The sequence below is a fragment of the Scophthalmus maximus genome, chromosome 18, assembly GCF_022379125.1.
Source record: "Scophthalmus maximus strain ysfricsl-2021 chromosome 18, ASM2237912v1, whole genome shotgun sequence".
Taxonomy (NCBI): Eukaryota; Metazoa; Chordata; class Actinopteri; order Pleuronectiformes; family Scophthalmidae; genus Scophthalmus; species Scophthalmus maximus.
The window spans coordinates 20,484,033-20,511,620 of NC_061532.1; the positions used below are offsets into that span (position 1 = coordinate 20,484,033).

Genomic DNA, 27,588 nt, shown 5'->3' on the forward strand with positions numbered 1-27,588 from the left:
ACCATGTGGAGACCTGTGGACCATATAGGGACCCATGGACCATGTGGAGACCATGTGGTGACCACCATGTGGGGACCACCATGTGGAGACCTGTGGACCATATAGGGACCCATGGACCATGTGGGGACCTGTGGAGCATATGGGGACCCGTGGACCATGTTGGGACCCCGGTACCATGTGGGGACCACCATGTGGGACCCGTGTCTCTGTTTGCTTTCTCCAGACTCAACTCTTCCTCCTGTCGGCTGCTGTTCTTGAGAAATAATTATTAAATAATTTGATGAATGAACAAACAACAAAGATATGAACCAACCACCACTTATCTAAAGCTACAGTGTGAAATATTTAGAATATATTGTCCATAACTCTGTATTCATATATGAGTTAAATATAGTTCCATGAGGTGGACCCGACCTGTTGAATATGGTTGTTGAACTAAACGGTCCAGAATACTTTGCGTTCACGTCGAATTTTCAGACGCTGCTGGAAACCGGAAATGGAATCAACAGTGCGACACCATAAAGTGTCCCCTGTCGGTCCCTCAGTTGGTTGCTGTTTGGCTCTTTACCACCAGATGCCGCCAGAAAATAAAAAAAAATTTAAGTTTTAGATAAAGTAGTGATGTGAACAGAAAACGTCACATTGTAAGGATCTGCTGTGTTAAGAACTTTTTGTGGACTTGAGATTCTTTCTTTCTCTGGGTTTAAATTTTTATTTAATTTTGAACCTTCAGCTTCTTACTTCCTGTTTTACTTTGTCTCACTTGACATACTTCCTGTCTTTGTGCCGTTCCTGTTGTCTGCACGTACCTGAATGTGTCACACCTGTGTCCACTTGTCTCCTTCACTTCTTTTGTTCCTGATCGAGATCTTTGAGCTTCACCTTCACAATCCGACTTATCTTGTTTCCTGCTTTGTTCTTTTGCCTTTGAGCTTTTTGGAGTTTGGATTTTCTTGCTTTTTTCTGGCTAGTAACACTGTAAGTTTTCCCTTATTAAATTAATTTATCTGCTTTGTCATATGTTCTGCTAATTAAAAAACATCACATCATATAATATGAATGAACTGCTAAATTAAAATAAAGAAAACTGAAAAAATTCTGTTTCATATCAGTGAATTCAGTCATCAGCTGCTAATTTGTCGAAAAACACACGAAATGTGTTGATTAGAGCCCGACCAATGTGGATTTTTGGGGGCCGTTATCGATATTGGGGAGTATAAGATTATATATATATAAATATATAGTTTAACCATAAACTTTATCATAAATAACTATGAATTGAAAAAAAATTACAAATACAACCAAATAAATACAACCTTTATTTTACAAGAAATGTAAAAAAAAAAAGCACATTTAAAGGCTCATATCGGTCAGGCTCTACTCATGATATTCTTCTTCTTTCTGTTTGTTTCCCACAGATCGCACCCTGAACAACACTATAGTAAAATGAATGAAGACAAATGAATTACTGAAATTATTTTGCTTGTGTCATTGAACCCAGCCAACATCCAAATTCACTCCCATTGGTTTAACAAACTCATATCAGACCTCATATAAAAAATAATTTCTTCTGGTGCTACTTGTCAATCCTCAGTTAGTGGTCAGTCCACATGGTCATTAACACCTGTTACCTCTGCATGTGCTCTCACAAGTGCATTGTGGGGAAAGTAGGCACTTGGTTTAGAAACAGAATGTGTGTAGTAAAAATAAAAAGTTCTGGTTGTGCTTTGTTCGCCATCGTTGTTGTTTTAGAGTGTGAGTGTGACACTTAAGTTGTGGGTGTAGCTGTAATGAAAAAGTGTTTGACTCTGAGCCAGAACAGACTTGAGTGTCGAATCTCAGCTGCTGGAACAAGAAACAGATCAGATGCTTCTCAGACACAAACAGGATTTGACTGGACCGAGTCGCAGGTACGACTGTTGAATCAGTTTTTTCAGATCAGTTGGTGACGTTGTCGTATTGTTGTCACGTTGTTGTCATGACGTTGTTGTGTTGTTGTTGTTGCGTTGTTGTCGTCATGTTGTCATGATGTCATGTTGTGTTGTTGTGGACTCGACTTTTAGACAAGGTTCCGTTGGTTCCACCAGACGACGACTGACGTTCTGCACCACAGAGTTTTCAGCAGATGACATGAGAATCTTGCTTCAGTCATGAGGCCACACTTGTTGATAAATGAATGATTCGCTCTAAGTTGGGAGCACGTTGTTCTTTAATAATAATAATAAATTTCATTTATAGAGCACGTTTCATTCTCAAAGTGTATGCTTTCACATGGAGGAGTTCAGGTCAGTATGTTGTTCTCAAGTGAGAGTAGAACATGACGCCATGAGTAGTCATGTGGACCAGAGCTGAGCCGTCGATCAATCCAGTCTGGGCTCACCTGTGCTGACGGTCCTCAGACTTCCTGTCTGGAGTACGGCTGCTCATCTGCAATGAGAGGAGCCAGTTGAGGTTTGGAGGTTTTCCAGTCATGTCTCACACATCAGCTGGTTCAGTTTAGTGGGTTACACCGCTGACTAGAATGTCGGGGTTGGATTCGAGGTCATCCCGGTGTGGACCCTGAGGCATCATGTTACCTGCCACGATGATGTTGGTCGCTTTGGACAATAAAAAATCTAATACCTCATCTGGTTTGACCGACAGTGACAGAAAGTGGACAGATGTGGTAAAATCCCATAGATTAAACATCTGGTTTAAATGAGTCTGTTCTGTTGACTGTGTTCATGTAACTCTGTCTGTGACATTAGAGTGAAGAGGTCAACAGGCTCCGACTACAGGTCCTTAAAATAAACCTCAATTTCCCACACGCGCGAGCACACGGTGTCATGTGTGGACGTGATTACAGACAGAAAACAGACGGACGTGATTTCACTCGGGGGAAACGAGGTGAGAACCTTTGTTGTTTCTGCTGATTGTGTTCTGACCAGTTTCTTCAGTTATGTGTTTGCTGATAGATTTGTTTTTATTGATCAGGAGTCAAAGTAGTTAAGAGTGGATTCAAGGTCCGAGCCCCCTACAGGCAGGGTCAGTAACAACAGCTCAATGAGGACTTTAACTGTTAATCTGATATTAATGTAACCACAATATCTGACCAGCAACAAAACTCATTTCAAAAATGTTTGTTAACAAAACACTTGTACATTCAACATACACAGATGATTGATAAAGAACAGGATGAGGATTTATACATTTAAATATTTGATTTCTTATACATTTTTAAAATCAGACCTGAGCGAATGCAGTTTGTCTTCAATGCTACAGTTAATATTTTCATAAAAATAACCAGAAGCCGTTTCTTCTTCATCTGCTGTGTCATTTTCTATCTTTTTAATGGGATATGTTTGGGTTTCACATTTGATATGAAGGTTTATGGACTGAGCTGTTTTATTAATATCTTGAGAGAGACAAAATTTCTATTTTAAAATATTTTAAATTTTTTGTAACAAAATCCGCTCCTCCCGACCAACTGTCCTAACCCTCCTCATCTCCTTCTCTATTCCTTCTCCACCACTCCCTCCCAGTGAGGTTCTATCCTTGATCACTTCCCACCGCCCCCTCGACCTCTCACCTTCTTTAGTCTCCTGACCTCCTTCCCTTCCTCACCCACCTCATCAACACGTCTCTGACAACTGGTCACTTTCCCAACTCTCTTAAAGCATCCAGAGTGAATCCTTTTCAAAGAAGCTCACACTCAGACCAGTCTCTCTTCTACCAGACTTTCTAAAACACTTAAACTGTCTTCACTCAACTTTCTGCACATCTCCACTGACTCTGTTATTCACTCACATGACTTCTCCTTCCATACGCCGATGACACACAACTCACATGGTCCTTTCCACAGTCTGACACCAGGTGGCAGCAGAATCTCTGCTGGACATCAACACGCACCTGAAGCTCAATCTGGACCCAGATGCTTCTCGTCACCATGGAGACTCTGTGGTGATGGAGCTGGTGTGACTCTGGAAGACCAGATGTTCTCCTTCAGATTCATCCTCCACAACATCCGGACGATTCGTCCGTTCCTCATTGAGAAGGTGATTCAGGTGTTGGTGCAGGTTATTGTCATCTCACGTCTGGACGACTGCAACTCCCTCCTAGCTGGTCTGCCCACATGTGACCTCCGACCTCTGCAGCGACCCGGTTGGTCCTCCCACACCAAACTGCTCCTCCTGCACTGTCTCCTGGTGGAGGATCGAATCCGATTCAAGACACTGGTTCTGACCCACCGTGCTGGAAATGGCTCAGGCTCTTATCCTTTGGACAAAAGTGTCAACTGAATGAATTTAATGTAAAAAACATATAAATGACACTCAGTTCAACTTCATATCACAGTTTGTTTTGACAGGTTCATCAGCACAAACTTCCTCTTTATGTTGAAACTTTCTTCAGTGATGAAAATCGACATCTAATCCTCTTCAATCCTGTTTTTACTTGTTTTTGTTTCTGACAGTGAATCTCAGTCGTCCTCCATCATGGATACAACCAGCATGTCTCGCTCTGAATCTGCAGCTTCCAGACAAGAGGATTATTCTCTCTACAGTAACCTGAGTGATGACGAGCTGCTGCAGGTCGCCATCGAGCGCAGTTTGACCGACGCAAACTGCAGCAACACCAACACAACTAGCAACACAACCAGCAACACTGCCAATGCATCTGGTTCTCCTCACCAGCCTGACAGCAGCCTGAACCCTGCAGCCACAAACAGCTCCCATGATCCTCCTCCAGCCCAGACCACCGCTCACTACAGTTCTCCAAACCCTCCGAGTGAAAAGCTTCCTGATCCGTACGTCGCTCTAATATTTCCAGAGGAGAATAACTGTGTATGTTTGTAAACTTTTGATCTGAGGAAAAACATATTGATAATTATATTAAGACTCGACTTACACACACAGACCTCAGATCAGATTTACAAAGTTCCCTCCAGTCAGTGTGAATGTCTCATATTGAAATTATTGAGATAAATATCTACAGTATATGTATAGAAACAAATAATAAATGATAAAAGTAATACTGAATAATAAACCTGGTTGTATAGAAGCACATGACAAGGATCATTTGCATCATATTTCATTCTTTGTTGATTTAATTTAACTTTAAGTGTGATTCTGAGACTCCAGGTTTAACTTCTAACTCTGAGACATGTGAGCCGTCAGTCTTTGTGCTCTAATTTGCTGTTGTCTTGGTGACGGTGTGGCAGGAAGACATTTGATGGGACAGTCAGTTGCTTTATGACTGGCTCTGGGAAGAGGATGGTTGCTTATCGCAGAGCTGATGGCGATTTGGTTCACATTGCTCCAGAACCTGAAGAGTGAGTTAAATTCTACTCATAAAACATGTCAGTAGGTGGAACTTCCTGTATCACCTGTTGGGTCAGGAAGTTTAACCTTCAGCTAGGACTTGTTTTTACAGGGAGGAACAGGTTGTACAGGTGAGACAGGTGTACACGTGAGACAGGTCGTACACCTGAGACAGGTTGTAGGGGTCGTAAAGGTGAGAGAGGTCATACAGGTGAGACAGGTTGTAGAGGTCATACAGGTGAGACAGGTCATACAGGTGAGACAGGTAGTAGAGGTCATACAGATGAGACAGGTCGTACAGGTGAGACAGGTTGTAGAGGTCATACAGGTGAGACAGGTCGTACAGGTGAGACAGGTTGTGTGGTGAGAACAGGTCGTACCGGTGAGAACAGGTCGTACCGGTGAGAACAGGTCGTACTGCTGAGAACAGGTCGAACAGGTGTGAACAGGTCGTACCGGTTAGACAGGTCGTACAGGTGAGATAGGTTGTAGAGGTCATACAGGTGAGACAGGTCGTACAGGTGAGACAGGTCGTACAGGTGAGAACAGGTCGTACTGCTGAGAACAGGTCGTACAGGTGAGAACAGGTCGTACAGGTGAGACAGGTCGTACAGGTGAGATAAGTTGTAGAGGTCATACAGGTGAGACAGGTCGTACAGGTGAGACAGGTCATACAGGTGAGAACAGGTCGTACTGCTGAGAACAGGTCGTACAGGTGAGAACAGGTCGTACAGGTGAGACAGGTAGTAGAGGTCATACAGGTGAGACAGGTCGTACAGGTGAGATAGGTTGTAGAGGTCGTACAGGTGAGACAGGTCGTACAGGTGAGATAGGTTGTAGAGGTCATACAGGTGAGACAGGTCGTACAGGTGAGACAGGTCGTACAGGTGAGACAGGTCGTACAGGTGAGAACAGGTCTTACTGCTGAGAACAGGTCGTACAGGTGAGACAGGTCGTACAGGTGAGACAGGTAGTAGAGGTCATACAGGTGAGACAGGTCGTACAGGTGAGATAGGTTGTAGAGGTCGTACAGGTGAGACAGGTCGTACAGGTGAGACAGGTAGTAGAGGCCATACAGGTGAGACAGGTCGTACAGGTGAGATAGGTTGTAGAGGTCATACAGGTGAGAACAGGTCGTACTGCTGAGAACAGGTCGTACTGCTGAGAACAGGTCGTACAGGTGAGAACAGGTCGTACAGGTGAGACAGGTCGTACAGGTGAGACAGGTAGTAGAGGTCATACAGGTGAGACAGGTCGTACAGGTGAGATAGGTTGTAGAGGTCATACAGGTGAGACAGGTCGTACAGGTGAGACAGGTTGTGTGGTGAGATAGGTCGAACAGATGAGAACAGGTCGAACAGATGAGAACAGGTCGAACAGATGAGAACAGGTCGAACAGATGAGAACAGGTCATACAGGTGAGAACAGGTCATACAGGTGAGAACAGGTTGTACATGTGAGAACAGGTAGTACCGGTGAGACCAGGTCGTACCGGTGAGACCAGGTCGTACGGGTGAGAACAGGTCGTACAGGTGAGATAGGTTGTAGAGGTCGAACAGGTGAGAACCTCTACAACGGGTCGAACGGGTGAGAACGGGTGAGAACAGGTCGTACGGGTCGTACCGGTGAGAACAGGTCGTACAGATGTGAACAGGTCGTACCGGTGAGAACAGGTCGAACAGGTTGTACCGGTTGTACAGGTCAGACAGGTTGTATAGCTGAGAACAGGTCGCACAGGTCGTACCGGTGAGAACAGGTCGTACCAGTTAGAACAGGTCGTACAGGTTGTACTGGTGAGACAGGTTGTATCGGTGAGACAGGTGAGACAGGTTGTGTGGTGGGTTAGGTTGTGTGGTGAGACAGGTGTCTCATGTTGTCCCTGCAGGGAGGAGGAGCCTCTGTTCAAAGCGATCCGTGTTGGCGATGTGAGCAGAGTGAAATCGTTGATGTGTCAAGGAACAAACCTGATGGTTCCAGGTAAACGGGGCCGACTCGCTGTCCACCAGGCGGCTCGGTTCGGTCGAGACTCATGTCTGAGAGTTCTGCTGTCAGGTACGTCCACACACACTCAGCAAAGACATCACTTCAGAGTCCAGAAGGCATGAGACCTGTCTGTCTATGCTCAGCTCATCCGGGGACGATCAACAAGCGAACTGAATATGGTGAGACAGTGCTGCTGGTCGCCATCATCAAAGAGCAGCTACGATGTGTTCAAGTGCTGCTGGAAAATGGAGCTGATCCTGACATCCCAAACTATGACAAAGAGACTCCACTCTACAAAGGTAACACCAGCAGGAAGTGATGTCATTGTCCACAAAGGGATTCATCTGAATGAATCATTATTTTCTTTGTCCTGCAGCCTGTGAGAGGAACAGCGCTGCGATGGTTGCAGAGTTGTTGAACCACGGCGTTGCAGTGAACACTCATTGTATTCGGGGTTGGTCTGCACTTCAGGTAGCTGTGACTCTGAACAATGTGGAGATCTGTGAGATGCTGCTAAAGGCCGGAGCCAACCTCAAGCTCACCAACATGTACGGCATCACACCGCTGTTCACCGCGGCTCAGACGGGGCAGGTTGCCGCACTGCGTTTTCTCCTGAAGCAAGGTAAACGAACAGGAAGTTCATCTGATTGTTCTAATGCTAATTCTAGTAGCCATCTAATATTTTACTGCTTCTTCTGGGTGCTAATGCTACAGCTACTTCTATTGTCAACTGCTAATTACAGTTGGTTCTGCTCATTGCTAACTACTGCTTATGCTAACTGCTAAGTATCAACTCCCCCTGAAATCACATTGGTTTGTCAATTTACGTATTGTTTGGCGCCATCTTATTTTTTCTTAAACCAGAAGTAACCATATTTTGAGGAGCAGCTCGTACACTGTACACCCACCTACAGCTGTGACTTGCACCTATTTAATGGTACCAGCTGTCAATCACACTTTAGCCACGCTCCAACACATCCGGTGCTTTATGTTCTATGTGACTGTAACTGGACAAAAATTTACAAAATTAACATCATGTGTTGAAGAAGACTTTAACCATAAACTCCTCATGCAAATGTTCCTGATGTTTTCACTTTGTTTTATTTTGTCTTTATGAATTTTAATTAGTTTGCATGAAGCTGCAACATAACAATGTGAATAGAAGAGTTCTGAATTCTGAATGTATCATACATACTGACATTTTTCAGTGGAAACTGCTCCTTACATTTTAGATAGTTACCCAGATAATAACCTCTCCTGCAGACACTGATGAAAACTGGGGCGGTGAGGAGACAGATGAAGATTGGGGGGGGTGATGAGGAGGTGGAGGGTGAGGAGACTGATGAAGACTGGGGGGGTGATGAGGAGGTGGAGGGTGAGATGACTGATGTGAAGATTGGGGGTGTGATGAGGAGGTGGAGGGTGAGGAGACTGATGAAGACCGGGGGGGTGATGAGGAGGTGGAGGGTGAGATGACTGATGTGAAGATTGGGGGGGTGATGAGGAGGTGGAGGGTGAGGAGACTGATAAAGACTGGGGGGTGATGAGGTGGAGGGTGAGGACCCCCTAACCCTGGAGTTGGATTTAAGGATTTTCTTCACCTAACCCTTTTGCAGGTGCAGATATCAACAGTCAGGCTGCTGATGGAGCCAGTCCTCTGTACGAAGCTGCTAAAAATGAATTTGAGGAAATTGTGGAGCTCCTCCTCTCACAGAATGCAGATGCCAACAGACCTGGAAAGGCCGGATTATTACCACTTCACATCGCAGCCCAGAGAGGAAATGACATGTAGGCACACTGACTGTTATCTCCCTCATTTCAATAATAGATTTAATACTTACTGGACTCCTCAGGGTCTCAACGGCTCTGATGTAGAATTAGGAGAAGTCACCAGAGCAGGTGTTGCTGATGTGCTCAAACCTAGTTATGCCCTAATGTGATTGGAAGGACAGTTCAAATAATATCCGACCACAGGTTTGAGATAAATTGCCTGAAGCGTTAATGAAAAAGATATGTGGTTGAAACTGATGCAGAGATGTTTCCTAAAGAAGGCATGAGGCTCAGATCATCACGATCAACAGCTGTGTAGAACTGAGTGTCGTCTGCATAGCAGTGATCATCAGTACTGAGCAGCCTGTTTACTTTATCGTTTAGTAGCAACAGAAAAATAAAATGTTCTTCTTCTGCTTCAAAATCGACATGACTAACCCAAAAGCACCACCTGGTGGCACAACTGCACATTTCCACACGTCAAAAATTCATTATTATTTGCAAACCTCTAAGTTATTTTGGTAAATCTGGATCAAAAACATCATTTTGTCTGTGAAGGTGTAAGAATACAAATCATAAAAGTAAATATATGTAAACAAACAAACAACCTAATGTTGATTGGCCTCTGACAGTAACTGATCACTAAATTCACAAGTCAACAAAAAAACTCCTGTGATGTCTCCTGCCTCCAGTATCGTGTCCATGTTGATCCCAGCTACGAGTAAGGCCAAAGTCCGGCGAACCGGCATCAGCCCGCTCCATGTGGCAGCCGAGCGTAACCGTGATGACGTGCTGGCGACTCTTATTGAGGCGGGCTTCGACGTCAATGCTCAGCTGTCTAATGAACAATCGCAGATGTACGAGGACCGCCGCAGTACAGCGCTCTACTTCTCTGTCATAAACAACAACATCGACGCCGTGCGCATGCTGCTGGCAGCTGGTGCTGACCCGAACCTGGACATGTTCAAGCCCCTGATGGTGGCGGCGAGGCAGAGCTGCATTCAGACCGTGACCCTGCTGGTGGAGCATGGAGCTGACATCAACGCCTGTATCCCCACACATCCCACCACCTTCCCCTCCGTTTATATGTTCTCCATGAAGTACCTGCCCTTGTTCAAGTACCTGCTGGACAACGGAGGCAACGCCCTCTCCTGCTTTGACTGTTCCTATGGTAACAAACCTCATCCACCAATCCAAGCCACCAGATCAGCAAGGGACAACCCCCGCGATAGCAACAGAGACATGGAAGAGACACAGGCGGGGAGAGGCGTTCAGGTAGTAATAAGAATAAATTTCATTTATAGAGTGACCTTAGTTTAACACGTTTAAATAAAGACCAACAGAGACACGGGAAGGGAGAGGCGTTCGGTTGACCTTAGTTTAACAAGTTTAAATGAAGACATTATAAATTGATGGTTCTTTGAATGATTATTTGGTTGATTGACAGTTATGTGATTGATTTATTAATTGATTGATTGACAGTTCTGTGAGATGATCTCAGCCCCCAGCATCTGTCGGTGGGCGGGGCCAATCATTGATGTCCTATTGGACTATGTTGGTCATGTGACTCTCTGCTCCAGACTGGTGGAACACCTGGATAGTTATTCAGCATGGAGCATCATCAAAGACAAAGCAAGTGAGTCAAAAGCTGATCAATAACTGATAGTCAGGTCACATTTCAGGTCACATGTCTCAGCTGTTCTCCTGCATAAATATAATCAGAGCCGGAAGGAGCCAATGACATTGGTCTGCATGCCAATGTGTCCTTGGGCTTCTTCCTATAAGTTATTATATGTAATAACTTATGAACAATCAAAACGTATGTTTAATACAATTAATATATCATGAAAACATATTTGATACATCATGAAGCATAGTTTACAATATATATTACATATATTTTACAAATCAAGGAATCTATTTTCAATATATCAAAAAGGATTTGATTTATATAATCTATAATGAAAACATATTTGTATTTAAAATTTCATGGTAAAATACATTTAATAGATTAAATATTTTTTATATTTATTATAATCAACAAATGATGAAAACATTAATTTTAATATATGATGAAACATATTTAATATATCATGAAAACATATCTAACACATTGCGTAACATTTGAAACAGTTGATACCGATCACACAATACAAGAATGACTTCAGATCTGTGCTTGAACTATAACTGTACTGTACATGATCAGGGACAGGTCAGTGAACACATCACTGTCTGTCATCCTGAATGTTTTTACTTCCTGGTTTTTGTTTCAGCTTCTCCTCAGTCGTTGATGCGACTCTGTCGGCTGCAGATTCTTCAGTTCACCGGACGTCGACGTGTGAAGAAGTTACCGTTACCTGGAGTTCTGATCCGGTTCCTGCAACACCAAGAGCACTCGCTGGATGACTGAACCAGCACTCAAACTGACCCAGTTTATCTAGTTGACCCAGTTTCTCCAGTTTCTCCAGTTGACCCAGTTGACATTGTGGTAACCCTTTATTTAACAGTCCGCTAATTACCCGGTATTTACTAAGAAACTGGATATAACAAAAATAGTTACTAGGAAAGTACCAAAATAACTTTATAGTAATTACTAAGTTTTTACCTAGTAAGTTCATGGAAACGTTCTAGGTAACTAGACGGTAATACAATCTACGTACTAAGACAGTAACCATAGGGAACGGATGTAAGTAAGTTATTACTTAAGCACATACAATACATTGGTGAGCTCCAGTTACTTACCTTTATATACCATTAACTGCCACTCAAAAGTATTGATGAACTGTCAAAATGTCATGTTCTTTCCGGATACTTCAATATTACTTTGTGTACTTAACATGTACTAGGATTGTAAAATAAAGCAATGCGTATTTCCTTCATTCATTCATTCACAGCAAAATGTATTGATTTGAAAACAATGACATTCTGAACATGAACAGCTGTTTAATTAAAATTGATTGACATAAACAATTTTATTTTGTTTCAACAATCTCCCTAAACATTTTTGATTGGTTTTGTACAGATTTTGAATAAAGTTTAATTTTAGGCAGAAACAACAGATGAATATATTAAAACAAAAATCAATTTCTCATTAAAAATAAATTCTCAGATGATACATGAGTAGAAGCTTATTTTTATTTATTAATGAGAAACATTTCAGGGGTAAAGAGGATGATCTCAGCTGAAAGTTGACAGATACTAAATGGCCATTCTGTCACTTGTCTTGTTTGTGGGGGAGGGGGAGGCTGAGGGGGAGGAGCTGCACCCTGTGAGGCAGGGCAAGGGCCAGAGGCTGTTTGTTGTCTCCTCGGTCGTGCCAGCAGACATCCAGCAGGGGGTAGACTTTCCCCTGGACCTCCAGTCTGAAGCTGTAGATGAAACCCAGCTCGTCAGGATTGTCGCTGTTATAGAAGGTCAGACCTCCGCCCTCATAGTCCAGGAACAGTCCCACCCGGCGGGGGGGCACCGTCAGCGGAAGGACCACCCTTGGTGAAGTGAAGGCTTCATAAACTCCGTCCTTCAGTCCGATCAGCCACACTCCGCCCTCTGGGGTCTTCACCAGCTTGGCCTTCCGACTGGTTGTTCCTTTGATCAGACCAAGACGCCACTTGGGTTTGATCCCCACCTCCACCTGTACGGAGGACACAACCAGTGAACCATCACCACTGACATGGTCAGCTGACAGAGGAGAATCACACTCAATGATAAATAATCGCTTTGTTTACATTAGACCTTGATCATAACAGTCAAAGTGTTTTAAATCAGAGTCATGACCGTGTCAGATCACGTTCCTTCACTGGACCAAGCATCTGTTGACACATCAGCTGTGAGCTGTCGACATCAGGCCCGATCATGCTGATAGACTTTTGTCTTTTCAACAATGATTTTTCATAGTCGTCACCTTTTTGACAAATCTAGAACCTGGTCCATTGAAGGATCCACAGGTGAATCATTTGCTGTTTTGATTGTGACAGTGATGGACGGACGATCCAGCAGAGTTTACCTCCCAGTAGTGTTTCCCAGAAGAGAAGCCTGGATTGGCCAGGACGCAGTAACTGTAAATGAACCTCTCTGGATTATCAGGAAGTCTCCGCAGCAGAGCCCCACAGACGACCACCGTGTCCCCGTGATGGAGCTCCAACATGGGGTGAGCAGTCTGAGGATCCAGCTTCAACATCTCTGGTGCTGGAGGAAGAGAGGAATGTTAAAATCTTTCTCCTCACATCCGCCCATTGTCTCATTACGCGAGTAACCTTTAACCTTTAACTGCATCGTGTTTTACAACTGTGCTGATGTTTTAACAAAGCTTCATTGTTTGTTGTATGTTTTATTACTCTACTTGGTGTAAGGTGACCTTGAGTGCCATGAAAGTTGCCATCAAATAAAATGTATTATTATTATTATTGTTACATATGTAAAGACGGAGACATTACAAATAGAATCCATTAATAAACCCTCTTAACAAGTGAAACATTTATCCAACTGTTTACTGTGAAGACTCAACTGAAGAACAGTTCAAGATTAGATATCATCTTTATGACTAACAATCAGCAGAGTTTCAGATAATAAATTATAAAAAGTTTAACCATGTGAGGTGATTCTGACCTCAGAGAGACGGGGACAGATGCAGGGATGTGGACAGGGAGATTTTTTTGACAAGGACAGATGTTGTGATGTGGACAGGGACAGATGTAGGGATGTGGATAGGGACAGATGTTGGGGACAGGGACAAGGGATGGAGACAGCTGTACCTGGCAGGACTTTGCGATGCAGTCTCCTCCACACAGTGAGTTTGACGTCGTTGTGGTTGAAGCCTGGTTTGAAGTTGACTGAACTGAAGAGTCTCTCCTCCCTCTGGTGGAGCTCCTGACTCTCTCGGAACCTGCAGATGTTAAACATTGATCACTTTGTGTTTCATCGATAAACTGATTAAAGTGTTGAGATGTTTGTTACCTCGGAGCGATTGAGCCGTACTTCTGTAAACAAACAGAAAAGGAGGAAAAATTGACAATGATTCGTGTCATAAAGGTTATTGATTGGATTCAAACATCTTGAGACTGATGTGAGTCCAGATGTCCCCCTCTACGTCCTGGACCGATCAGGGACTCTGACCAACAGTACCGTTATGAAGTCCAGATGTCCCTCATTGCTCAGGTCCTGCAGGGTGTTGTGGGCCTCCTGCAGCCGGTGCAGGTTCTGGTTTAGCTGGTCCGTCTGGTTCTGGAGGGACAAGATGAGGACTGCGGCAGACGTCTCCACCTGCTGCATGAACCCCACCTCCTCCACCTCTAGGCAACGTCGTAGTTCACCAAACTCCTTCCTCACCACCCACTTCAGCACATCAGACTCGTTCTGATTGGACAAAGAGCAGCAGATAGTCAGCTCCTGTTGGCTGAGACCCTCAGCGTAAGCAAATCAACTCTGATGTGATTGGTTGATCTGGAGACATACATATAAGATCAATGTTACAGTGTAAAGTTGTTAAATTATTATTCACACTTTAAATGTGAGGGTTATGTTGAAACCATAGGGTAGTACCTTTGTCTGACCAACAGGTGGCAGCGTTTACATGCAGTGATGTTTACAATTCACCTACTGTGATTCTGGATCTGTTGTATGACAGTTTACAAATGTGATCCTCAAGTCGACGCTTCTGCTGCTGGAACTCTGTCATCAGACAGGAAATGTCCTCCTGAAAGTGAGACAGAGAGACAGACAGACAGACAGAGAGAAAGAGAGACAGACAGAGGGACAGACAGACAGAGAGACAGACAGACAGACAGACAGACGGACAGAGAGACAGACAGACAGACAGACAGATAGAGAGAGACAGAGAGAGAGAGAGAGAGAGAGACAGACAGACAGACAGACAGACAGACAGACAGACAGACAGACAGAGAGAGAGAGACAGACAGACAGACAGACAGAGACAGAGACAGAGACAGAGAGACAGACAGACAGACAGAGACGCAGAGAGACAGACAGTGAGGGTTAGACATCTGAATCAGCATCCACTCCATCAATTATTCCATTTCAGTGTCTGAGTTGGATGTCTACTCATGGTCCTGGGAGATTGTGGATCCCAGAAACCTGAAGTCTTCTACAGCAAACACAATGCTGTTGAGGATGGTGAGGGCGGCTCCTCCTGAAGTCCACTGTCATCTGAAAAGTTTGGATTGTGTTCAGCTCTAGGTCGTTCTGACCAGAGCTGTTCAACCTCCCGTCTGTATGCAGACTTCAGGAGTTAAACAGACAGTAGAGGACAAAAAGCAGTGAGAAGAGATGTCAAAGTGATATTATCACTTATTAACCTGCTGGGCACAGGAACCTGACAGGTCTGTTGCCGGAGGAAGTTCAGTGGTGAATTTGAACAGGTGACACGTTCAATAATTACACATTGTCACTAAACTGGCCACCAGCCGGCTGACGACACGCAGACAATCACTGAGTCACAGCAGCCATTTTCTGACTACTTGTAGATATGACACAAAATGGCGAACATGGAAAGACAAACAGGAAGAGAAAACTTTGTGCCGGAGGGCAGACGCCGAGGAAGGTCGCACCACATCCAGTTCCAGTTTGAATGTGATGAATATGAACATGTGACCTTGTTGTTGTTGAAGTGGAAACACAAAGGTTGTTTGAGTTAATCTCACTGATGATGATAATATGATGTGAAATCAGCTTCTTATCTGCACGAACAAACTGTTCTGGGTTTAACTTATACCGTCAATCAACACTTGTGTTCTCAGGTTTGACTTTACACAAACAACCCTAACCCTAACCCTAACCCATTTATCAGAACAGTGCTTGTACATGAATGAACAGAACACTTAATAAGACTGAGTCGTACCTTCATGCGTCCGTAGACGGAGCTGACAGGTGTGATCCTGTGTCCTCGATGTGAACCGATGCTTCCACAGAGGCCACAGATCAACATCAGTTCATCTTCACAGTAAAGAATCAGAGGGTTGTGATGCTGAGGACACGACTTCAGCTGAGCTTCACTTGGAACACTCACTTCCTGTCAGGACCAACCGCTGTGTTAATTATACACATGAAAACATCAATATAAACATTATGTTATTGTATAATTCTATTTAAACCAGATTTAAACCAGATGAAGACAAACTGATCACAGGTGTTTTTACCTGCAGAGCCTCAATAATACGAGCCAAACTAACATTGGGAGGAGGATTGTCTCCGTCCACCGCACAGCGACATACGGGACACTGCAGCTGCCCGAGCAGGTCCATCGTCATGGAGCGCACACAACACCTGGACAGGTGAGGTCAGGACAGGTGAGGTCAGGACAGGTGAGGTCAGGACAGGTCAGTTCCAACCTGACACGTCCATCTTACCTGCAGTAGGAGTGTCCACACTGTAACATTAGTGGTTCAGTGAAGACATCCAGACAAACAGGACACTTGAGCTGCTCCTCCAGACTCTGACGACGCTCCATATGTCCAAACTCAAGCACTGGTACCAAAAGCACCAGAAGCACCAGGACCAGAAGAACCAGGACCAGAATCACCAGCACCAGAAGAACCAGCACCAGAAGAACCAGGGCCCGAAGCACCAGCCCCAGAACCAGGCCCAGTAAAATCCTGTCTTTAAGTTTGTGCAGCAGCTCGGACTTTTATCTATAAACAGGTTTCTCTGAGGTGATTGGATGGAGACGAACAGAGTGGGCGGAGCTACAGTTCCTTTATGTTATCAATGTTTTTTATGTTGTTGTAATCTGTGACACCTGAAAGTCACCTTCACCTAAACAACATGTCTCCATGGAAACACACAGACCTGGTGGTTGTTGTTATTGATCTGATTCCCCCTGTTTATATACAGTCTATGGATTCCCCCCCCCGGCTGTATCTGTGAAATATAATGACAACATTTAAGAATGTTAGGAGCAAATTTGTCACTATTCATTATTGTTAATGATGATGTTGGGTTCGGTGACAATGATGTTGTATAATTTATATAATCAAGAAGTTTAAGATTCATGAAAATGTTTCTGTTGTTAATTAATAATCACTGACATTTATCTTTGGTTCAGTGAAACTCACTCGTTTATTTTTATTTATTTCTTCACTCGTTTATTTTTATTTATTTCTTCACAGATGGTTTTTAAATCAACAACAGGCGGCGTCAGACGGTGACGTCATTCAGGGGTCAGGTGACCAAACAGGAAGCGAGGAGCGAGGCCGGGTCCTCTTCAGACTAGACGCGGCTCCACAGCTGATTAAAATGTGAAAGATTCAGCGCGAAGGAAGGTGAGACCCGATGAAACAGCTGCCAACAGATGCTAACATTTTAGCAAGCGGCTAACAGATAAACGAGATGCTAACAGGCTAATAGGCTAACAGGCTCAGTGTAAACAAACAGATGGTGAAGATCGAGTCCGAGAGGAAACATGACGCAGTCTGTTCAGAGTCCATGTTTCAGTGGACCAGGTTCTGTCACATTTAATAATAATAAATATTCATAATGACGCAGCGCTCGATATGAAACTAAGTCCACAACGTGAGACTAAAAAGAAACAATCAGCTGCCTTGTAACTATACTATAAACTACATCTAATCCTAATGTATTGATTATTAATGCGTTTCCTCATCATCTCTTGAAGACTGGTTCACTATTGATAATGTTGTAAACTATATTGTTTATTCATCTTTTCCCCTCACTGAGGATGACCACATATTGATTACTTGGTTTTTCTGACGCCACAATGACAAAACAAATTGATGATATTGATTATTGATCATCCCCGACAGTATGGGGAAGGGCATGACAATTCTTTGAGTAGAGATGATGTACAGGTGATGGATTGATCGTACACAGATGTCCTATAGATTTCTAATTGGCTATTGATTATCTCCTGACAGTATGGAGGATGATGAACTTCCGTCAGAGGATGGGTTGGGTGTGCGTGGCGCTCTACCTTCTGCTCAGTATCATGGCGGTGTACTACATCTTTGAGGTGCACACACTCAGTTTGGAGCGTGTGCAGAGAGGCGGGATCAGCCTGTCGGCCCCGCCCCCTGCTGTCTCCTGGTCTCACCTGCTGTCGCTTCCCGTCTGGATGTGGGCGTCGGTCTTCCTGCTCCCGTACCTGCAGCTCTTCCTCTTCCTCTTCTCGTGCACGAGAGCCGACCCCCGTGCTGTCGGTTACTGTGTGCTTCCTGTCTGCATCGCCCTGCTGTGTAGTCGTCGCCATGCTGCTCAGACACCGACCAATCACAGGCCAGGGTCCGTGATTGACACATAGAAAGGACGGATCTGAGAGGCTGCAGTGGCTGTGAACTTTTAGTGTTGATGTATGTGATGTCACTTCCTGTGTGCCTTTTGAACAGTTACACTCCCATCAGACATTCACCCTCCATGCCGTCTCAGGAACAAGAGCTGCCCTCAGCATCGACTGTCAGGATCAACAGCTGTTTGTACCCAGTTCTCATGTTGTTCTGTTCTGACATCACAGATGTTCCTGGACTGTGATTGGCTGGAGTGTGTTGAATAAGGTGATGGCAGCACCTCCAGCACACACATCTACTTTAACCTGTTACCGAAAGCATTATTCCTGTTGCCATGGCTACCACAGGTATACATTTAGAACAGAGGTGACAGCTGCTATCCAATCAGTGTTTCTGTTGTAAAATGAGTCACATGACACATGCTGGTTACCATGACAGCTTTTAAACCAATTAAAAATCTTCATGAAGTCTAAACATTTTTTGAAGAATTTCACTGAAGTGATGACTGAGGAAGAGGAGGATGAGCTTCCTCTCACCTGAGAACCCAAAGCAGATCACATGACCTCGCCTGTCACTGAACCGTCCAATGATTGGGTCATGATTCAGGTCCAATGAGAGATCAAGACTGATACTGGATCAATCACGTCTGATCAGCAAGTGATTGACAAGTAGAAGAAGAACATTTAACCTGTAACTGTTTATTTGGTTTCTACTCATGGGACTGATCAGCTGACATCATAAGTAAACATGTAAACAGTGTTTCACAGTTTGAATCTTTTAGTTGAAGGTTGTAGTTCATAGTCTGGGGGATCCTCACGCTCTTCATCTTCTTCATCGCTGACCTCATCTTCTTCACCTGCAGCAGGTAGAACAGGTTTAGGGTTTAGGGGTGAGGTCAAAATGTCCTTCCTCTCTACTATTCCTTGACCTCAGTGGAAACTGTCATGAGGTCAAGGAAAGGTGTCAAGGAGAACTGATAGGAATTAAGGAAAGCTGACAGCTGCTCAGAGAATCCAACTTGACTTTCACTAAACTACGTTGTCATCTGACGTCGTGGTGAAACGACACATTTCTGAAGATGAACTACAATAACCTCAGTGGCTCCATCAGCATGTTTCAGTGTTTTATGATTCATATGTTACAGTAACTGAGATCTTATTCAGATCATATTCATACTCTTCTTCTTCTTCTTCTTCAGATTGAATCATTTACGTTCGTTCATGACGCGTCACGTTAAATATTGCTACCGCAATGAATTGCGTCCTTACTCTCACATAGGAAGCTCCGGTGTGTCCTCTGCTAAAGGAGATAGGAAAGGAAGTGTTGTAGCTCCTCTCATATGCAGTTAGAGAATCTGAACAGCTCTTATCATGGTGCTGATCAAATACTTCTGGGTCACGTCAAGATTTAGGAAACTTCCTTAGACAATTCGACCTCAACCCCGGTCTAACCCTCACAGGAAGTAGCAGCTCAGTTTACCAGAGCAGTCACGTGAGTAAAAGAATATAAACAGAAAACTTACCAGGAGTTAATCAGAGACTTCAACCGAATCATTCAATAATCATCAATAAGTAATAATAACACATTAGCTCTGCGCTTGTTAGCTTCAGGTAACTCACCTACTGCGCAGTCTCCGTGCGACTTCTCCTGCTCCACCAGCTCACTGAGGAGCTGTGAGACGTTCACGATCAGATCGTTTATTCCGGTGATTAGAGAACTCAGTTTATTTTCTACTTGAACGCATATTTTCCGTCTCTGTCCATCTCGGAACTGTAGCTCAGCTGACAGCGCCATGCCGGACATCTTCACGTCGACCGCTGTCTGACGTCATCGCGCACAGGCTGCTGCCTTCATGTACATTACGTAAATGTCATTATTACATTATTAGCACACTTTAAGTTGTATTGCTTAGGGTTAGGGTTAGGGTGATATATGAAGAGTTACACTTTGCTTTAATTTCACGTACTGAACCTTTACGTGACGGACTGAAGAAGAGCTGTTGATACTGAGTCTGTTACAGAGAAACAACAGTTCTGCACACATTTATTATGGTTCACTTTACAGTCAAGGATCCTGTGGTGTTGATGTTAGCGCTGGACAATGTTGATGGGCAGTGTCAGTTACCATGGTGATTGAGCAGCTCACAGTGCAGAGCCCAGATCTGTCGTATGTGACACTGATCAGTGTTTAGTTTGACCAGAATAATTATTTCACCGAGACACGCGAATGCACCACAGAACTGCGTACAACACCATTTGGTTAATTTTATTATAATTTGAAATTTTAACTTTTTCATTTGACAGTTCTATTCACTGTGTCGCTCTTTGTTTACTCGACGACATGGGACCCACATTGTCGCCATTCGACCTACGACCTACGGAGGAGAAACGGAAGTTACATGTTATGCTACATAGTCAAAAATATGAGGGAGAAAGAAGGCATCTGATTCAAAACCTCTAAAAGACAAAAGTACAGTTTGATCTAAAGATATTCTACGAAGTAACTCAACAGAATGTAATAAAGTCATATTTCAGTATCTAAGACAAACTCATGTAATAGAGAAGATATATGATCCACACCAGTTGGTGGCGCTAATGCACCAATTTGTTGTTTGCCAACCTCCAAAAAACTCCAGAAAAAGAAGAACCGGAAGTTGTCATTAGCAAGCCTTAGCTAGTATTTTGACAACAACGGTTCCATCATCTGAACATCAGAACGTTTTTTATTGGTTATTGATCCGTTTATTTATACGTCAGGTCCGGTTCCGGTTGGACTCGGTGAGTTTGTGTTGTTCACAGCTAACACCGTTAGCATTAGCACGGAGCAGTGACAGTCGTTTTACTGAGGCTAACTGAGGCTAACAGAGGCTAACTGCCTTCGTATCGAATATCAACTCAGTCAGAATGTAATATATATACAGTTGGATTTTTAAATGAAGTAATATCGACTAATATTCACTCATTGTTGAACTGTTGTTTCTCTGTAACAGACTCAGTATCGACAGCTCTGCTTCAGTCCGTCACTTAAAGGTTCAGTACGTGATTCTAAAGCAAAACACGTTTTGTACAAATCAGAGAATATTTCCTCACGGTCCGTCAGCTGTCGCTTCTGTGAGACGGAAACAAATCTGGGTTTTCGGCTCAGCCCAGGATCTGTTAATCGAAAACCAAAAAAATGGTGCGGACCTCACAGCAAAACTTATTTGTTTGATGTAGTAAACATGTGTGAGGAGCAGACTGTGTCTCTGGTGGATGTTGTGGAGGAAGACGAAGAGCTGGAGGAAGAAGCTTCAGCTGTTTTGGCAGGAAGTGACTCAGATCACTGCTCGTACCCTCAGGTGAGTTCTGACACTGTACACACTTAACCCAAGAGACCGAACCCTACAGACCTGTCAGTGTCTTCATGTGGACCAACAGACCTGTCAGTGTCTTCATGTGGACCCACAGACCTGTCAGTGTCTTCATGTGGACCAACAGACCTGTCAGTGTCTTCATGTGGACCCACAGACCCGTCAGTGTCTTCATGTGGACCCACAGACCCGTCAGTGTCTTCATGTGAACCAACAGACCCGTCAGTGTCTTCATGTGGACCCACAGACCCGTCAGTGTCTTCATGTGAACCAACAGACCCGTCAGTGTCTTCATGTGAACCAACAGACCCGTCAGTGTCTTCATGTGAACCAACAGACCCGTCAGTGTCTTCATGTGGACCCACAGACCCGTCAGTGTCTTCATGTGGACCCACAGACCCGTCAGTGTCTTCATGTGAACCAACAGACCCGTCAGTGTCTTCATGTGAACCAACAGACCCGTCAGTGTCTTCATGTGGACCAACAGACCCGTCAGTGTCTTCATGTGGACCCACAGACCCGTCAGTGTCTTCATGTGGACCCACAGACCCGTCAGTGTCTTCATGTGAACCAACAGACCCGTCAGTGTCTTCATGTGGACCAACAGACCCGTCAGTGTCTTCATGTGGACCCACAGACCCGTCAGTGTCTTCATGTGAACCAACAGACCCGTCAGTGTCTTCATGTGGACCAACAGACCCGTCAGTGTCTTCATGTGGACCCACAGACCCGTCAGTGTCTTCATGTGGACCCACAGACCCGTCAGTGTCTTCATGTGAACCAACAGACCCGTCAGTGTCTTCATGTGAACCAACAGACCCGTCAGTGTCTTCATGTGGACCAACAGACCCGTCAGTGTCTTCATGTGAACCAACAGACCCGTCAGTGTCTTCATGTGAACCAACAGACCCGTCAGTGTCTTCATGTGGACCCACAGACCCGTCAGTGTCTTCATGTGAACCAACAGACCCGTCAGTGTCTTCATGTGGACCCACAGACCCGTCAGTGTCTTCATGTGGACCCACAGACCCGTCAGTGTCTTCATCTGAACCAACAGACCTGTCAGTGTCTTCATGTGGACCCACAGATTCCCCTAACACTAAGGATCATGGGAATCTGAGTTTTCCTTGCTGTGCCTCTGTATTTGAAAAGGACCACATGGCCAAATCTTCCATTTTTTGAGGCAAAACAACCATGAAACTATTATTATTATTATTATTATTATTATACATATATATATTTACAACATGTGTGTTGAGTACGTGTGTGTTTTCAGGGCTATGTGAAGCGTCAGGCCCTCTACGCCTGTAACACTTGTACACCGAAGGGCGGAGAAGCAGCAGGAGTGTGTTTGGCCTGTTCATATAAATGTCATGAAGGTCACGACCTTTTCGAACTCTACACTAAGAGGTGAGTCCTCACCTGTCAGTGTGTGACACATCATCAGTTTCAATACCTGATTAATATTGTTGTTTGATCAATGATCCAGGACCATCAATGCTAAATCAAAACACTGTTTAAACTTTAACAATCTGCAATAACACCGTGCAGCTGTAGACATTAACTTCAGATGTGAAATGATAAAAACATTTTCAATTAAATATGACAGTTGTGGTGAATAATGTGACTCAGCATTTTTAAAAATTATTTATCATTTATATTTGTCTTCTATTTTATTTTGTTCTGTTTTGTCTTTTCTCCTTTTTTCTTTTCTTCTGCAGGAACTTTCGTTGTGACTGTGGGAACAGGAAGTTCACAGAACTGCAGTGTAAACTGAACCCTGTGAGTCCAGATCGGGTCCAGATCAATACAGTTACAAACATTGATTTAATAAATCATCATGGATCAAACATGATGAATCTGTCACCTGGTGACCATTAGATACATTGTGTTATAAGACAAAACTCATTAATATCTACAGACCTGCCAGTGTCCTCATGTGGACCTACAGACCTGTCAGTGTCTTTATTAATATCGTCTTCATGTTTCAGGATAAAGACGAGCTCAACAGTCTGAATAAATACTCTCATAACTTCTTTGGAGTTTACTGCACCTGCAGTCGACCGTATCCCGACCCTGACGACCAGGTGAGACCCACTGACCCTTACCTGACCCTCACCTGACCCTTACCTGACCTCCAGCTGAGGCTTGTCTGTCTGTGATTGGTGGTTTTGTGTCCAGGTGGAGGACGAGATGATTCAGTGTGTGGTGTGTGAGGATTGGCTGCACGGCAGGGTAAGTCGGTGAAAACAGTCTGCTCATGTTTATTTCCCCTGAAATGATGCTTTGCCGGATGACAGGGTTTTAGGGTTAAACTTGTTGGTGCCCCCTGGTGGTTGTATCTTCACCTGCAGCACCTGGGCTGTGTGGTTCCAGACGGTGTCGAGCTGCAGGAGATGATTTGTGAGTCGTGTATGAATAAGAATGACTTCCTCTGGACCTACGCTGATCACCTGGCAGGTAAATCATCGGACCACAGATGCTGTGAGATGTACTTCCTGTGTGTGATGTACTTCCTGTGTATGAGGTGTTTCCTGTGTGTGATGTGTTTCCTGTGTGTGATGTACTTCCTGTGTGTGATGTACTTCCTGTTCAGTTCAAGGTGCGGCGGTACAGGTGAAGGAGGAAACAGGAGAATCAAACGTAGACGTTCCTGACAAACAGCAGGTGAGAGGGTTTGACTGGTTTTATCTGGTTGAGATGGTTCGATTGGTGATTGATTAATCATCTATAATCCATTAGATGGACGATGTCATCGAGCCCAGCAGTAAGCGGAGCCGTGAGGAGGCGGAGCCTAGCTGCAGACTGAAGGGACTGCAAGGGTCCGGTCAGAACAGACTCAGATCAGGGGCCGTGTTCTGGCCGTCAGCGTGGCGCTCTGAACTCTGCTCCTGCAACACTTGCCAGGTAACATCCAGCTGCCGCTGTGACATCACTGATGATGACACAACTGATAACCCTATGTCACTGTGAGGTCATGGTTTGTGTCTGTGTTCCCTGATCCATGTGCTCAACGTTAAGAGAATCAACAGGTTTCGTGGGAACGGTGACATCACTGACGAGCGGTCAAACGTGACACAATGTCTCAACCTTCATCATGTCAAACCAACTGTATTTATCCAGATTCTTGAAGAGCAGTAAATCAAATGTGAATGTTTGATTCTGATTGTCATGTGTGAACATTAATCACTAACCCTAACCCTCAGGAGCGTCTGTCTGAAGCCAACATGTCCTTCCTATTGGACGAGACGGACACGGTCCTCGCCTACGAGAAACGAGGAAAGAAAAATGAACAGAAACAACCAGGACACGACCCACTGATGTTAGCGCTGGACAACTTGGACCGAGTGCAGCAGCTGGAGATCATCCACGGTACGAGTACTACACACAGTACTACACACAGTATTACAAACAGAACTACACACCGTACTACACACCGTACTACACACAGTACTGCACACAGTACTACACACAGTACTACACACCTGTACTACAAGTACTTCCCACCTGTACTACTAACCCTAACCCATGTTTTCTTTTCAGGTTACAACGACATGAAAACTGAACTGAAGGATTTTCTGCAGAGATTCGCAGCTGAAGGAAAGGTCAGTGACCTCAGTGACCGCTGACCTTCTGTCAGAACCATGAATGAAGTTGTTGTTATGAAACGTTGACAGAACAGAACTGTACCGAACCCTTCACTACAGAATAGGACCGAGACGATTCTTCCAGTAATTAGAATAAATCGATTACTAAAAATCATTTGCCTCGAAGTTTCTTTTAATCAGTATAACTAACGTTGTTCCGCTCACTGTTTCCACACGGATGATTATTACCGTTGCACAACGGGCTTCTGAGTGAAACGGGTTTCAGCAATAAACATGTTCCTTCTTCTGAAAAGGAAAGTCTGTCTTGTATATTAAATGTTGCTCCTGTTGTGAACGGGGCAGTGGGGTGTGTGTGTGTGTGTGTGTGTGTGTGTGTGTGTGTGTGTGTGTGTGTGTGTGTGTGTGTGTGTGTGTGTGTGTGTGTGTGTGTGTGTGTGTGTGTGTGTGTGTGTGTGTGTGTGTGTGTGTGTGTGTGTGTGTGTGTGTGTGTGTGTGTGTGTGTTTGTGTGTGTGTGTGTGTGTGTGTGTGTTCGTGTTCAAGGTGTTGTCGGTCTCCCTGCTCCTCGAAAACGTGGAGAAAAGATCAACCTTTCTCTCAATGAAGCAACAATATTTCTTATCTGATCACTTTATGAATCGATGGAATAATCGCTAGAGTAGTGGATTACTAAAATAATCCACAGCTGCAGCCCTACTACAGTACAATACAGTATACTACAGAACACTACACTACAGTTTACTACGGAACTCTACAGTACATTATACTACAGTACATTACAGAACAGTAATAAAATTTGACTGTTGAGAGAGAATATCTCAGTCTTTTGTGGATGATCAAACCGATAAAGTGACAACAGACTGATAATGTGTGATTATCAGTCTGATATTAATGACTCTGTGTTAGGGTTAGTTTCATCTGTTGCTATGAACTCCACCTTCTGTGGAGCAGGTTAGAGGTTCAGCATCAGTTACCATCGTGACTTACCACGGTAACAAGTGAAGCAGTGTCATACGACTGAAACTAGGGTTAAACCTGAAGTTACCATGGTAACCACACATCGCGTTTCATAGCACAGGCCACTGATGTCGTGTCCATTCTCTGATAGGTTGTGACCCCTGATGACATCCGTCAGTTCTTCGAGCAGCAGCAGAGTCGCAAGAGACGGCGAGTCGATGGCGGACCTTACTACTGCACCTGATGACCTTTGACCGCAATGAAACGTGTGATGACATTAATCATTTCCTGTCGATGAGCTGATGTTTGTGACTCTCTGGACATTGAAAAGTTTTTATCATGTGAGAAACAGTAAAGTTTATTTCTCTTTTCTTATGAAAACTAATAAAACAACCACAAGACAAAATGGCGTCTGTTGTTTGTGTCCAAATAAATGTGTCCAAATATTAAAATCATTTTCCTCTTATTATTTAGAATTATGGCTTGGGTAAGTTTTAAAATAACGAGAAGCCTCATGGTAGACAACAGGCCAGACAACAGCACAAGAATGAGCTGAACCCTGGTCGCTCAGCGGAGCAACTGATTTTGCGACATAGGTTCCACGAGGCTGCAGTTGAGGCCTCATCAGGTGAAGCTCCTCAAAGAGACTCACCTGTCCCAGATGAACGTGTAGAGACTGTCTGAGTGGAACACACGTGACCCTAACACTCTCATTCAAGGTAAAGTGTTTGTTTTATTATGAGCTGCTGCTGAGCAGCTTAATATTTCCTCAACACTGTGATTTAACACTGATAAATATAACATGGTTAGGGTTAAGTGTGGAAAATTATCTTGATGAGATGTTCCGGTTTGCTTCCACCCCACATCCACCGGTTCTGACAGAGTGGTGAATCGGTTCGGATTGTGGTGTAGGCGAGGAATCAAAGGTAGTGCACTGGCCGACGCCCGTCGACTGCAACTCTCTACTTCGTCGTATTACTTGCATGCAGTACCATGTGTCCTCCTATTTTCAATAGTATTTGTGCCTAGAAGGAGAAGAATAAGAAAAATAAAATATGCTTACACTTTCAGAGGCTGGAATTGAACTGCCATCATTTTGGTTTTTGGCCATGCAACTTTACCTTGTGTACTACTGGCATTTTTCTGTCCTTTAGTGATTAATTCTTTGATTTTTTTGGGTTAGGGGGGTTAGGGTTAGGGGTTAGTTAAAGGATACTGATCCTGTCTCCCGAAGGAAACAGGGAATGCACTCGCCACCCACCCATCCCCATCATCCCGGTCCCGGAACGGCTGCCGGTCCCGGCGGCAGCGTCCGCCACGTCGGACCAGAGTCCACCCGTCATCAAAATGACCCATGACAGTGGGTTAGGGTTAG

At 44.2% G+C, this 27,588-nt stretch overlaps 5 protein-coding genes across 16 annotated transcripts; 3 read left to right on the forward strand and 2 right to left on the reverse strand.

Annotated features, from left to right (window-relative positions):
• The first annotated feature begins 1,851 nt into the window (after positions 1–1,851).
• LOC118289837 (ankyrin repeat and SOCS box protein 2) lies at positions 1,852–11,933 on the forward strand. Of its 6 annotated transcripts, none has more exons than XM_047328462.1 (11): positions 2,187–2,886; positions 3,842–4,288; positions 4,451–4,783; positions 5,198–5,308; positions 7,183–7,349; positions 7,424–7,579; positions 7,657–7,902; positions 8,897–9,068; positions 9,743–10,325; positions 10,533–10,686; positions 11,324–11,933. In XM_047328462.1, exons 2-11 carry the CDS (start codon positions 4,278–4,280, stop codon positions 11,458–11,460), a joined length of 2,070 nt encoding a protein of 689 aa, XP_047184418.1. In that variant the 5' UTR covers positions 2,187–2,886; positions 3,842–4,277; the 3' UTR covers positions 11,461–11,933. The 6 variants fall into 6 exon arrangements, with proteins under 6 accessions (XP_047184417.1, XP_047184421.1, XP_047184418.1 ...); XM_047328463.1 differs by having other exon boundaries at positions 2,188–2,886; positions 3,842–4,034; XM_047328461.1 differs by lacking the exons at positions 2,187–2,886; positions 3,842–4,288 and adding an exon at positions 1,852–1,910.
• Positions 11,934–12,171: 238 nt separating this feature from the next.
• LOC118289834 (E3 ubiquitin-protein ligase TRIM50-like) lies at positions 12,172–18,247 on the reverse strand. Of its 6 annotated transcripts, none has more exons than XM_035616925.1 (10): positions 18,112–18,247; positions 16,235–16,328; positions 15,904–16,074; positions 15,141–15,212; positions 14,647–14,742; positions 14,172–14,402; positions 14,004–14,026; positions 13,802–13,932; positions 13,054–13,235; positions 12,172–12,681 (listed from the first exon to the last, which is right to left on the reverse strand). In XM_035616925.1, exons 2-10 carry the CDS (start codon positions 16,310–16,312, stop codon positions 12,265–12,267), a joined length of 1,401 nt encoding a protein of 466 aa, XP_035472818.1. In that variant the 5' UTR covers positions 16,313–16,328; positions 18,112–18,247; the 3' UTR covers positions 12,172–12,264. The 6 variants fall into 6 exon arrangements, with proteins under 6 accessions (XP_035472818.1, XP_035472817.1, XP_035472816.1 ...); XM_035616924.1 differs by having other exon boundaries at positions 16,202–16,328; XM_035616923.1 differs by having other exon boundaries at positions 16,202–16,411.
• On the forward strand, positions 17,184–18,775 carry tmem251 (transmembrane protein 251). The gene is made up of 2 exons (XM_035616934.2): positions 17,184–17,323; positions 17,936–18,775. Exon 2 carries the CDS (start codon positions 17,944–17,946, stop codon positions 18,316–18,318), a length of 375 nt encoding a protein of 124 aa, XP_035472827.1. The 5' UTR covers positions 17,184–17,323; positions 17,936–17,943; the 3' UTR covers positions 18,319–18,775.
• A 204-nt stretch (positions 18,776–18,979) lies between these two features.
• On the reverse strand, positions 18,980–20,139 carry si:dkeyp-55f12.3 (uncharacterized protein LOC568418 homolog). Its single transcript, XM_035616935.1, has 2 exons — positions 19,921–20,139; positions 18,980–19,157 (listed from the first exon to the last, which is right to left on the reverse strand). The coding sequence occupies exons 1-2, from the start codon at positions 20,102–20,104 to the stop codon at positions 19,063–19,065; spliced, it is 279 nt and encodes a 92-aa protein (XP_035472828.1). The 5' UTR covers positions 20,105–20,139; the 3' UTR covers positions 18,980–19,062.
• Positions 19,607–26,619, forward strand: ubr7 (ubiquitin protein ligase E3 component n-recognin 7). 2 transcript variants are annotated; one of them, XM_047328467.1, is made up of 12 exons: positions 19,607–19,792; positions 21,517–21,638; positions 22,927–23,060; positions 23,372–23,432; positions 23,642–23,737; positions 23,832–23,885; positions 24,005–24,110; positions 24,247–24,317; positions 24,393–24,557; positions 24,857–25,022; positions 25,194–25,255; positions 26,365–26,619. In XM_047328467.1, exons 2-12 carry the CDS (start codon positions 21,522–21,524, stop codon positions 26,455–26,457), a joined length of 1,125 nt encoding a protein of 374 aa, XP_047184423.1. In that variant the 5' UTR covers positions 19,607–19,792; positions 21,517–21,521; the 3' UTR covers positions 26,458–26,619. The 2 variants fall into 2 exon arrangements, with proteins under 2 accessions (XP_047184423.1, XP_047184422.1); XM_047328466.1 differs by lacking the exon at positions 19,607–19,792 and adding an exon at positions 20,922–21,078.
• Positions 26,620–27,588: the final 969 nt, after the last annotated feature.

Coding starts and splice junctions, on each gene's coding strand:
- LOC118289837 (XM_047328461.1), top strand. CDS start 1,867: ATGCTTCTCAGACACAAACAGGATTTGACTGGACCGAGTCGCAG. Junction 1,911..4,450: donor TTGACTGGACCGAGTCGCAG/GTACGACTGTTG, acceptor TGTTTCTGACAG/TGAATCTCAGTCGTCCTCCA. Junction 10,326..10,532: donor AGGCGGGGAGAGGCGTTCAG/GTAGTAATAAGA, acceptor ATTGATTGACAG/TTCTGTGAGATGATCTCAGC.
- LOC118289834 (XM_035616919.2), bottom strand. CDS start 16,512: ATGGAGCGTCGTCAGAGTCTGGAGGAGCAGCTCAAGTGTCCTGTTTGT. Junction 16,329..16,411: donor TGTGGACACTCCTACTGCAG/GTAAGATGGACG, acceptor TCACCTGTCCAG/GTGTTGTGTGCGCTCCATGA. Junction 14,743..15,140: donor TTTGCTGTAGAAGACTTCAG/GTTTCTGGGATC, acceptor TCTCACTTTCAG/GAGGACATTTCCTGTCTGAT.
- tmem251 (XM_035616934.2), top strand. CDS start 17,944: ATGATGAACTTCCGTCAGAGGATGGGTTGGGTGTGCGTGGCGCTCTAC.
- si:dkeyp-55f12.3 (XM_035616935.1), bottom strand. CDS start 20,104: ATGTCCGGCATGGCGCTGTCAGCTGAGCTACAGTTCCGAGATGGACAG. Junction 19,158..19,920: donor GCACGGAGACTGCGCAGTAG/GTGAGTTACCTG, acceptor TACCTGCTGCAG/GTGAAGAAGATGAGGTCAGC.
- ubr7 (XM_047328467.1), top strand. CDS start 21,522: ATGTGTGAGGAGCAGACTGTGTCTCTGGTGGATGTTGTGGAGGAAGAC. Junction 23,886..24,004: donor AGGATTGGCTGCACGGCAGG/GTAAGTCGGTGA, acceptor CTTCACCTGCAG/CACCTGGGCTGTGTGGTTCC. Junction 25,256..26,364: donor GATTCGCAGCTGAAGGAAAG/GTCAGTGACCTC, acceptor ATTCTCTGATAG/GTTGTGACCCCTGATGACAT.